Consider the following 12,914-nt stretch of genomic DNA (forward strand, 5'->3'; position numbering starts at 1 on the left):
AAAAAAAAAAAAAAGAAACACAATAACCCAGTTGTCAGAGAGAAGGGAAAATTTTGAATTTTTTCTATATTGTATTAGTTAAATCATTCTTACCATAGATGATTGCAGATCGAATTCAGGGATTGGATAATGGGAAGGTATGGATGCTATAGCCTGATGCTTCTTAGATTTAAAACCCATCGAGGATGAACTTGTTGCAGGAGGGCCCAATGTGAGAAAATCACCTTGAAGAGTTCCATTTTCTTTAATTCCATTCTTATCGTTCAGCTCGGCCGACATGGTTCCTCTCCAGTTTGTGTGGAGGGCCGTAGAGCCCGGGGTATCCTCACTGAGGACAGCATAACCAAAAAAATGTGAACCAACAACCCAATAATCCAGAGAGAGAGAGAGAGAGAGCAAATACCCAGTTAACCTACCTGATACTGCAATCTCCAGGTTCCAACTTGAATATGCTGCCATTGCCATTGCTATTGCCACATAAAGATGGTTCTTCTGGTCTGTAGATTGGCTGGGTGATCGAAGGAAGGTTGGAAGGAAACGGCAGGTTGTCTAGAGAGAAGGGCCATGGTCGCTTAATACCAACCATCTATACTACATTCTAACCAGTCCACTATCAGAATCTAATCCCATCTTCTAAATAATCTCAACTATTCTATAAAATGGAAAGTTTTCGAATTTGAAGCATGAAAATCATGAGGAATGTATCCACCCCCACATACCTTCTCTTCCTCGGGCCATGGTGACGGTGGTGTGTAGTTGTTGTTGCTGCAAAAGCTTTGGTTTGAAGGAAGCTCCATCGGGAAACCTAATCCAGACGATGATGAAGTAAAGGAAGGGACATTCACCTGCAGAGAGAGAGAGAGAGAGAGAATCAGAGATTGCAGTCTTTAGAGAATGCCTGACAGGAAGAGAGAAAAAATAAATAGTCACCATTGTTGAAGAATGTGGTTGCTTTCTATCAATCATAACAGGGGAGGAAGAAGGCCAAATTGGGTAGGAGGCGTCGTTCTGCAAGTGGGTTCGGCATGGAAGTCCATGATCCAATCTGGGAACATCACCGTTGTAGTTCCACTCGTTCCACATACTGGAATAATGTCCTTGCCCTGTAAAAGTATTGACCGTGTCAGCCACCGCACGACCACCGCTGCTACTTCCGGAAGCAACCTGACGAGAACCATAAATTGTAGTTATCGTCTGAAACGAAGGTGGTGGAGGTGGTGGTGGTGGTGGGACCAATAGATCAAGAGTGGGGAGGGGACCCGGAGGAGGGGTTCCAAACAGAGAAGTCGTGGAAGACAGATCAATTGAAGGTGAAGGGAAAGGGGACGAAGAAGATGACTGACGGTGGTGGTGGTGGTGAGGAGGAGGAGGTACTGGAATAACAAAACAGGGCGAGGACACGCCAGCAACCACGTCCTTCTGCTGCTGCTCCTCTAATCGGATCTTCTCCAGCTGGGCTACCCCGAGACCTCTTTGTGGGATTTTTTTCTGCTTCAGCTTCTTGGAAGAACGACCACCCCCATTACTACCACCACCACCACCACCCCACCTCCACCTCCACCTCCACCACCACCACTGCTATTATTGTTATATTTCTGGTGTTGCTGTTCTTCTTGTACCATTCTTCTGCTCTGCCATCTAACTACAGGAAGATCCTAGAAGAAGAAAAAAAATTGAAAATGAAGACAACCCAGATGCCAAAAAATGAAAATGAAGAGAACCCAGAATCCAGACACAGAAGATTCAGAACGCTAATAAAAAGTAAAAAATTGTTGTCTGGGTCTTCTTCCCAAGAACCAAAATCCAGGTTGAAATTAGCAGTAGTAAAGAGGAGGATGAGGAGAACCCAAATCTGAGAGACAGAGAAACCAGAAACACAAGTCAAGAGAAAACCGAAATCCCCATTTTTGAGAGCCAAAATCTCGCAGGTTTTGGAGTAAAAATCGGCTACTTATAGGAAAAAACCCAGAACCCAACCCAAGTTTTCAGCAAAGATGGAGATGGAGAGATTTTAAAATAGTGAGAGAGAGAAAAAGTATCTGAGAGTTCCGGATCTCCCTCCCCCCAGTTCGCTTGTCTGATAGACGAATCAACCCGAACAAAAAGCCCTTTCAAACCACGCAAATCCAAGCACTTATCGAATCTTTTCCCATCTCTTTTCTCGCCCAAATCCTCGCTCCACTCTCTCCTTCTCTTTCTCTCTCTCTCCTAGACCGACTCTCAAGAGCTCAAAACCAAAATCAATCTTCCACTTTTAAGATCTCTCTTTCTCTCTCCTCATTCTACATCTCATTCCATCAAGGCTTCATTTTATAAAACGGGTCATCACGTTTTCATGCCCCATGAATTATTATCACCCACCTCTACCATTCTCTCTCTCTCTCTCTCTCTCTCTCTCTATCTAGAGTCTTGAGACAAATGAGGCCACCAATTGCAGCTTTACTGGTTGAGGTTCTGATTTGGGACCCGCATGGCCCACACAAGCCTTTGATTCATTGATTCACACCTGATTGCAGACATCACCTCCTCCATGCTTCTGCCCGATTTATGTTCATACTTTAATTGATTTATTGAAACAAACATACCCTCGTCTCGGACCTTTATTCTTCTTCTGGTTTCCCATACTAAATTTGTATACTGATGTTGTCTTTCCTGCCTCTAAGTCCCAACACCCATTCCATAATACACATTGTATATATTAAAAAGGATAATTTACAGTGTCGCCTCATAGAGAATGCCAGTATTACAGAAATACCCCTTTTTAATACCAAATTATGTTTAGACCCTTATCGTCACTCTTTGTTACAGAATGTACCTCAAATGCTGACATCAGCAGCTTCTTTTTTTCCCAAATATCATATTACCTTTCAAAATGTTGAAGTACCGATATTACCCTTACTTACACACCCCTAATCCCTAATTCTCACCTATGTAACTGAAGGCCGCCTGACGGTGCATGATGAGGTGGTTTTGGATGGAGTTCCAGACAACGTCGTCATTTCTCGGATGAGTTCTGGGTCAGCTTTCATTGGAGCATGTAGGAAGGGATTCAGCTCATCTCCTTTACACCCATCGCCTAGGTCGGCCAATAGACACTTGAACGAGTGTCACGTGATGAGACGATGATCCAACAATTTAAGAAAGACGCAAAAAATGAAGTGCTAACAAAGGTTTAGGGAATGAGGGGCCAAGAACCGTTGAATCATTGCCTCATCACGCGGCGCTCGTTTAAATAGCTATGAGCAACCTAGACAATGGGCATTAAGAAGAAGAGCCGAATCCTATGAAAAGGAGGCAGTATAATCACTTTATGTTCACCTATGTATGGGCATAGACACATGCAAGTCGATAGGATACTTTTGCCCAAAAATAAAACAAATGTGTGAGATTTGTCAAGTACGTTTGATGGTTCTTAAAGTAAATTTAGTGGGCCATAGATATAGGTAGAGAGTAATGGCATCATGGTATGCCCCAACATTCACTATTGGATCTCTCTCTCTCTCTCTCTCTATATATATATATATATGCATATATAGTCCAGAAAATATAATTTAGCTTGAAGCGTTTGTATTATACATAATAATGGCAATTCAACCATGGTTTTTTTTTTGGTAGAAGATTCAACCATGGTGAAGTGTTCTAAATTAGGGCCTACATTCACATGGGAAGCTAACATAGGGGAACATAGATTCTATAAGGACCTAGAAATTAGCCATGTATATATAGTAGGATATATATTGCTATCATATCTAATGTATGTCCACCATATATTGCCATATTTACCCTAGGAATAATGAAACCTTTAATACTCTTTAATTTTGTTAAATTTGTTTCTTAATGATTTTGAAGGTGCACACATTTGGCAAAGGGAATGTAACCTTCAAATCAAATGAAACATTGTAATATTTGACCCATTGTAAATTTCATTTGTGAGGTCTTCAATTTGCTAAGGATTTACCTATAATTTACAACACATTTTACTTTTATGAAAGACCTTATGTAAGCAATTATGATTATCGAGCAAAGATATTTGACTGAAGGCATTATACAAAATATTAAAGGAAAATTTCACTTGATGTGCTTTTTTTATTTATTTCCTTGTAGAATGTTGCTCTTCAGTTGAGAACATCATTTTTTTGGTCGTGTTAAGACATGAGTTGTCCGTTGGATATGTTATAGATTAATTGCTGACATCTTAATCGTATAGCCCATCATATGTGCAACTTACCCATTCTTAGCCATTGAAGAGGAATTTACTCTTTTCAAGAATAGCTTGTTTTTAGATATGGTGTTAGTGAAGTGGAGTAATATTCATCCTCTGATAAAATAATATTATGAATCAATATTTGATTTTTTTTTCTTTTTTTGAAGTAGCAGCAATAATTGCCAAGTGGTAAAAAAATAAGATACTTCAAAAGGTTTCTACTAGGGCATGGGTATATCATTGATCCTCAAATGAAAGAAAACTATTATTGAATGAAAAATACCTCCTTTTTAGGGATTATCTATGAAAGCTTGACCTTGTGCCCATCCTTTATATATTTAATTTTTTTTTTTAAAAGGGGTTTAAATTTTGTTAACATGCAGTACATTACTAGTTAATAGAAAAAAAGGCCAAAATTACAGGAAGAAGAAAAGTTTAATGTGTGGTGAACAGTTGAGATGTGGCCTAAAATTTTATTTGTAGCCAAAGTAAAAAAGGCAAGACAACTATCTAACAATCAAAAGGGCTAGAGAACCATTCACATGATCTTAGTGTGTAAGGTCCTAAGGCAATTAGATAGCTATTTAAAAAAAGATGGTTGTTATGTTTGCCTCGAATTCTTGATCCGTTTTGAAGAATGACTCACTTCGACATATTTTGGTGGCGACTCAAATGAGATATTTTCTAAGATCTGTGATAGTAGCAGAGGGTTGACTGACGGATCGAGCCACAACTTAAAGGAGTATATAATGTACATTGTCTTGTTGAGCAAGTATCGAAATTTGGGGGCTTCTGTGCAAGTTCTCTTGCCGAGATTTGGGTGCTTTTGAGAGAAATCTCCATTGTAACTTTTCTTCAATCACAGTAAAACATCTTCTTCTTAACCCGAGGATGTAGCACTACCACATCGGTGTGTGAACCTCGCTCGTTAAATCTGCCTGTTATGTGAATCTTTATTATTATTGTTATTATTATTTTTTTTTTTTATTTTTTGGTGTTAACCTATCATTTTATATGCCTAATTTTTTTTTGAAGTTTCATAATTTGATGTCTATTGCATGGAATATTTATTATGCTTTTGAAAGTTATACATGTGCACATTAAAAAACTTGAATTCCATTTTGGAAATTTTTATTTAGACAGTAGGTCGATATAATCGGTCATTGCAAATTTCAAGTTTATCTATGAAGTGCGAATCCAATTATATTAATGTCTAGATTGATTTCTTCTATGTAATACTAAATGACAGGTTTTCATTGATAAGTGCTACAAGATCTTGTGCATTGGAATCCATGGTTATAGACCTGAATCTATTTCAATGTAATATTTTCTTTTCCAAGTGAAACCATGATGTGGATGTACATTCACAAAATTTGACAGTCAAAAAATTACCATATGACAAATATTTGACCGACAAAGAACTTATTCAGATGCACTATCCGGGAAACCTTGCCTACTAACTTTATATGGCTAGAAGTGAAACATTATGAATTGTCAATACCTGAGAACAAGTAGAAATTGCAAGAGAGCATTTTGAGAAGAAAAGAGTGGGGTTGTGAAAGTCCCTTATAAAGATCAAAGCATTTCTCAAGTTTCTTTCTTTGGTAGCCAATCGATTTTTCTTTTTGAATGGGCCTCACCTAAATCTATCAAATTATATATAGCTTCTTAAAAAAAAAAAAAAAAAAAAAAAAAGATTTTAACATTTTTTTTGTTAACCAAAGTGTCCGGGCCAGCTTACACTCACCTGGATTAATCCTTGGGGAGACTAGCGCAGCAACCCATCGCCACTGTTTTCACCTAAATCATAAATACACAGATGGAGAATTGAACCTGAGACCATGCGCCTATCCACACAATCTTCAATTCGCCCTAACCATCTAGACAACCCATAGATGGGTACACCTACATACACACACACCGACACACACAATGCGTACGATTGGGTTTGATCTCACGACCTCCTCCCCTGGGCGCCAACTTTTCAAGCCAAAGTTGCCACCACTAGGCTATCCTAGTGTTCGTAAAAAAGATTTCACTTGATCACCACTAAATCATATCAATTGTCCATACATCCTATGGTATTATGGTGCTTTCTGTTGCCTTATTTGTTTTTTTTTTTCTCCTATTCAAATTATATCTTACATGGAAATTTTCCTCCATATAAAAAGTTCTTATTTTCGTATTTTTATTTTTTCTTTTTGTATTTTGAATTAAATTAAATAGTGAAAATCCTATTTTAAAATTTATTTATTTATTTTTCCATATTTTTACATGAAATTAAAAAGAAGTATAGCACAAGTTTGTCACTCCTCTCTTGCATCACCCTAACTTATAATTGCTAGAGTTTGGTAGGTTGAGATTTCAAAGATATAAATTTATTTATTTGTTTTTCCATATTTTCCTGATTTATCATTTATTTCTTTGTTCATTGATTTGATATTTTCTGATCTCTTTCAGATCCTTTCCATAAAATCATTACCATCTCAAGTTTCTGTTCGAAGTAATAATAATGAAGAACTATTTGAAGACACAAAACTTATATGCAATTTTGACTGAGCGATCTTGATGGTCCCACAAGTAACAACTTGTGCAACTCTTTCACAAGTTATGAGAATTATAGAAAAGAAAAAAAAAATTAGAAGACAGCGTGTCCTGTGCATCCTGACACATTGGAGAAAAAATAATTACCCTACCCCTCATGAATTAGAAATGTTATCTTATTGAAGTTTTTATTAGTATTTTCATTGGTCCCGTGCTAGTGTAGGGGTTACGCTGTCTTTAGGGAGCTCTCTCCACAATGGCGCAAAATATATCATGGATTTATCAATAATAATAAGAAGAAATCATACTCTCTTCCCTTGTACTTTACCTCAATACCACTCCCCCCCCCCCCCCCCCCCATGTACTTTGAAAATACCACTCCCCTCCTCTGTATTTTAAAGATTTTATCAGTAGTCTCATTAGTCATAAAAATGGTGTTAAAAAGGTATTTAAAAAAGACATTATTTACCCTTGTGTCTAATACATATCATTTCTCTCCCTTTTTCCTTCTCTGTTATGTATTTGGACTTTGATCATTGGCTGGACCTGCTTTCAGGTTCTTGTGACGGAGAGAAGAAGAGAGAGAGTGCAGCAAAGTCTTCTCCTCCCTCTTCACAACTTATTCATTTAGGAAGAAATCGCACTGGCAACTTGGGGTAAACTCCTCTCTCTTCACTTCTCATCTCTCTCATCATCGCAGCCTTTTTCTTGTAGCTGAAATTCCGCTCCACCCTAGCAGGCAACAACCCAATAGTTCGCCAGGGTTCTAATTGCAAAATCTCATCTACAAGACATGACACCAACCACCTTAATTTTAATTTAATCCAAAGAGAGGGATGGTGATTATGAAACCAATTCCACATTCCAATCTCCATCTTCAAGAACGTTTACTCAACTGCAAAATTAGTACAAAAAGAAAAACCCCAACAATCCAAGTATCCTCGTCTTCAATTTTGGGGTTTAAAAGTACCCTTTTTTTTTGTTTTCCGAAGTGGACAACTATGAACGTTTCCCCCTAAGTGATTACTACTAGAATTTGTGGTTGCCCAGAAGAGAGAGGGTGTCAAATCTGAGAGAAGAAAGAAGCGAAAAAATTGACATTATTGAGGTACCCGTGGAGGCTATTACAGCAGCGTTGGCAGCAATATCTAGTGTTTTTGTGAAGTTTCCATGATGTGAGCTTCAACAAGAGGTCGATTGTTTTAGACTGTTCATAACGTCCATAACGACAACCCCTTTTAGGACTGTAAAGGTCACTCTTGATTTTTTTTTTTATCACGAAATGATAATTTAGAAATTAAAAATCATGTATTAAGGCTGATGTCTTCACTTAATAGGGTTCACTAATAGAAGGATAAGATTGATAGAATCTTTAAAATAAAGGAGAAGTGAGTGGTATTTTTCAAAGTATGTAGTGAAAAAAATGGTGTTAAGGCAAAGTACAAGGGAGGAGAGTATAATTTCTTCTAATAATAATCATAATATATATAGCAAGAAAAATGCTAGAGGCAATGGATGATGTTTTTTCCATAATGTAAAATTTTAATTTATGCCATGCTTTACTAGGTCTTATATTTATATGATATGCTAACTACATTGCTCACCATATCTAAGGAAAGATACCCTCTATTTTGGGTTTTGAAATTCTTTTTTCAATTCATGGACTATAAATCGTTTCTTAAAAATTTTATTCTATTTTCAGAGGGGAAAAAGAAAATTCAAAGTTTAATTCTAGAATAGATAAGCTTGAGTTTTGGGTTAATCTTCCTACATGGGAAGGTGATGTGGACAATTTAAATGTCCACAAGCCTTAAGCTCTATATCTTGCCAAAATTTAAATGCTGAGTATTGGAGTGCTCCCCCCAATATCTGTTTCGAAAATATGTGTACTTACGTCAGCATGTGGGCCAATGGGAGGACGTGCAAGAGCATCTTCAGTGCATGTATAACAGAATCTTTCCACACATATTGTGTCTAGGCATGTACCTAAGCCCGTGGGTAGCGATCTTAGTCCCTTATGATAATTGATGATGAAAGGTTGGCTCGATAGTTCATCTAATTGGAACATGTTGAAAGCTATTATAACAATGAAGTCTCAAATTCAATTTTATATATCTTCATGCACCCACTTGATAGTCCCAATTTTATAGTACTTTGTTTAGTCATTTAGCAAACTTCGTTCAACTTCGTTTAAGTTGAAACTTGACATGTGAACAGAGGACTTTATGATGTACTATCCACCAAATTCAACCTCACCTAACATTCCATGTGGCAGAATTAGATAAGCCACCCTTTACCCTTTAAAACAAAGGGCACATATATAACATTATTTTGTCTATTGGTAATAAATGTAACCAATGCTTTCTTCTATTGCCATTGCAACTGCTGTATATGATATCATAGCAAATCTCTGAAGTTAAGTTGAAAGGCTAAGAAATCCACAATTAATAAATGCCATTGCTCTCCAATGAGGAATGTCACTCCTCAAGAAGGCATTGAACAGCTCAATGAAGATAGAGACAAGTTCTCATTGTCAATAAACCTTCTTGCTATGGTTACTTGATAACCTCTTACAGCTCATATACTGAAGGAAGCCCATGTTCACTTTAGGGCAGGTTAGGAAGTTTGTGCTGATCATCAAGCAGAACCATACGTTGTTACTTACAGTTACAACATCATATTCTCAGCGCCAACCTAGAGACCTCAGCACCATTTTTAGAAATCCTCTGATCAAGTAGATGTGGTTGCACTGATATGAAAAAGTACCCTTTTCATATCAGATCTTTAATTAAAACTTTCTTAACAAGGGAGGGGTGTGGGGAATTGAGAAACCGCGTTACTACATATATCCACAAGGTTGATTCCTAAAGCAAAATTTCCCTACTTGTTACCCCAAGTGGAGACTTTGAAGTTCACCTAGTATTCCAGTCTTAGATGTGACTTGTCCACTCAATTGAAGGCTCCAAGCTATGCACATCAAAGCTATTCTTAGTGGGAATTCTTAATTTTTTTTCTTTTAGAAGAAGAACGCTGCTTGGTCGTGTCCCCTTGTGGGCACACACAAGAGGGGGGCTGAAATGATCGCCCCACCTAATTAAGGGTGCAAGTTTGGCCTTATGACCCGGCCCATCATGAACCCAAATAAGGCCTAGGCTGGATTTTCCACCCTGAGGGCAGGCTGGGGTTGGATTTTTCAAGCATGAGGCCAAGGCTGTGCCAAGGTTTTGGCCTTGGATTGAGCCCGAACCAATAAAAGCGATCGAAACCGACCAAAAAAACCAGAACCGAACTAAATTGATCCTTATTGGATTTGTTTTGGACTGAAGTATGTTGGAATCAACTAAAAACTGGTCCAAACCGAATCGAAACTAAACCGAATGAAACCGATAAAAAAATAAATGATTATGAGATTATAAATTGGTGAATTGATTGTCCATCTTTTATAATATTAGTGAGAATATTTTTTGTTTTAAGGGGAATTGTTACAAATCAATGAATATGAGGTTATGGATAGGAAATTGATATGTAAATTGTAACAATACTTGCATTGATTTCCTTGTTCACTATACAAAATTAGTTGGATAATTAAATGAAAGATTGGATAATATGGTTCATTTTGTGATTTCAATATTAGTTAGCTTCTTAGTAATTAATTATCCATTGGTTTCAATAATAGTTATCTTTCCCTTACAATGATAAAACATTATTTTGTCACAAATTTAAGTGTTTTCGTCAAATATTTCGTCACTATAGGTTATGAATGTAGGATTTCATTATGGTTCAAGTCCGATAATAGATCGATATAAACAGGTGTTAACCTGATACTAAAAAATTGAAATATACCGAAACCAAACCAGGCTAAAATCAAAACCGATCAAAAACCAAAGTTCCTTAACGAATTGGTTTTGGTCTCCCTCATTCCTAGACCAATACCGATTCAGACCCACAAAAACCAAAACAAACCGATCGATTGACATCCCTATACTAATTGGATATTTTACTTGTGAATAATTATTTGCTTAAACATATGTTGAGTATGTTTGATCGAGGTAAATGGATTTGTGCATCTTTTCTTTCTTTTAGTAATTGGGTGAATTGACTTGATAATTCTAGAAATTATTATGGTGTCTAGCCATGAATGATAAAGCAAGGTCAAGGTCAATTAGAGCCAATCAATGTGGACCTGGGCTGGGCTGAGCATGGAATGGTTGGGCTTGGGTTGAGATTTATGGGGCTCGAGTTAGGGTCAAGGCAAGCCTAGACTAAGCTAAGAGGATTCAAGGTTGGACTAGGGTTATAAAAAGCCCAGCCCTGTTGTAGCCCTAGCTCCATCCTTGCTGTCGATGCCCTTGTGGGCCCCTTATTAATCCCTGGTTGGTGCATGGGCCACTGTAGGCACTGAATTTTTGTCAACCCAGGGACTATATTGATAGTGATGACTGGAGTCTTTTAGAATATTATTCTTGTCTATGAAAAATGTTCATGGATCTTAAGGTAAAATGATCAGAATGCCCTTTAATGAAAATAACCTGCAAATCTTTTTAGAATAATCCCAAACTTTGGATGCCAGTGTACTTTTATCATTATAGGCTATGTCCTACAAGATGGCACAAGGATGATGCTGTTTGGCCACTATTTCATCAAAACATTTATTCTGCGGGGTCATCGCTTCTAGCACAATTTTGAATATGTTCCTGGTTAAATCTCCACCCAATCGTACGCTGAAACCTTTTCAACAACACCTGGCTCACGAGATTTAGAGTTATGGTTGCGAGGATCTTAATTATTTTTTAAATTTTGGGGTATAAAAGGGTAAAAACTCAAAAGTGAGAATACAAAAAAATAAGGGAAAGTGTTTCCTTTGGAGGAGCATGTCCTTTACCCGAGTGTGGGACCAATGAGAGCATAGATGAAAACTTGAATAGCTGTGGTATTTCTGTCTTTCATGGGGGATGTGGAGGTCATTTTTCTCTCCTTCATGTTTAGGCGTAAAAGCCACGTTCCCAAACAAAGCTCTATTTCCCAAAATATAAATAAAAAATAATAAAATAAAATAATAATTAATAAATAATATAATATAATAACTTGATCTGACCTGGGTCAACCCAGATCAAAATGGACCAACTCAACTCTAGACCAACCCTAAACCCAACTTAGACCTAACCAGCCGATGCCCTTAACCTATGCCCCAACGAATGCTCCTAACCCACACCCAGCCCATGGCTGACCAGCAGCTTAGCCAAACCCACAAGCCCACAGCCTGCAGCCCCATACGAATGTGGTAGCATTTGTCGCACATCAACCCTTTCATGCGATGCCATCTCATCCTTTCCCATGATGATTTAAGATTCCCCTTCCCATCTTCATACGAAAACTATACCATTTTTTCCTCTTATAATATCCTTGCCTTTTCTCCCTGTTTACCACCATGTCCTTCAATTTCTATCCACTATAAGTACCCCCATGAACCATCCATCCCTCTAACCGGGGTTGGCTGGGCTCTCTACCACCCTCGGAACCCTCTCTCCCTCCATTTAAGAGATGATAAGAAACCCGTCCCTTAGAGAAGCCCCACCTCCCCATTTTTTCTGCAACCACCAGGAGCCGCACCACTTTTGCCCCTCCCCCTCCCCCTCCTAGAATCCCAACACCTTGGAATCCCTCAATCACCTCTTCTCTATTTGGATTTTGTCCAGGCATTGGCGATTTCCAACTGTTTGATATTCTCTTACGTGGCGAGCGTCCAATAAACATGCAGCATCAAAATATGTGATTTGACAAAAAGGTCTTAGAACCTTAATTACCCAATTGAATAATCAAGTGTTATCTCATGGATCAATTTATATTTGGGCCCATTCATGATGGTGGTCTTACTCTTACCACCTAGCGCCACCACGCATCTACTTGGTCCACCAGCCGCTGAATCTGGGCCCATTTGTTGCCTGTTGACCATGACTATTAGGGCTATAGGCCGCATAAAATATTCAAAGAAAATCTTTACTATGTGGGCCAACGACCACTCCCCTAATCCTAACTCCCAACTAGCTTCATGAATTATAGTAATCACTGAGTTAGGCTTCATCATCAGCGCATCATGCGAATAGTTAAATGACTGGATTGCCCTTGACATTGAACAATAGACCAATACAAGAGTAGGAAACGCGCA

General features: G+C 38.0%; 1 protein-coding gene across 1 annotated transcript in view; it reads right to left on the minus strand.

The window, feature by feature from the left end:
• LOC122059033 overlaps positions 1–1,905 on the minus strand; it is a 2,307-nt gene extending 402 nt beyond the window's left edge. The window contains exons 1-6 of the mRNA XM_042621740.1: positions 1,894–1,905; positions 1,691–1,852; positions 931–1,575; positions 720–845; positions 417–586; positions 94–328 (exon numbers count right to left, since the gene is read on the minus strand). Of these exons, the coding sequence (XP_042477674.1) occupies positions 94–328; positions 417–586; positions 720–845; positions 931–1,575; positions 1,691–1,852; positions 1,894–1,905 (1,350 nt within the window). The remainder of the gene's footprint in view (positions 1–93; positions 329–416; positions 587–719; positions 846–930; positions 1,576–1,690; positions 1,853–1,893) is intronic.
• Between the last annotated feature and the right edge of the window lie 11,009 nt (positions 1,906–12,914).

This window comes from Macadamia integrifolia, chromosome 13 (assembly GCF_013358625.1).
Source record: "Macadamia integrifolia cultivar HAES 741 chromosome 13, SCU_Mint_v3, whole genome shotgun sequence".
Classification (NCBI taxonomy): domain Eukaryota; kingdom Viridiplantae; phylum Streptophyta; class Magnoliopsida; order Proteales; family Proteaceae; genus Macadamia; species Macadamia integrifolia.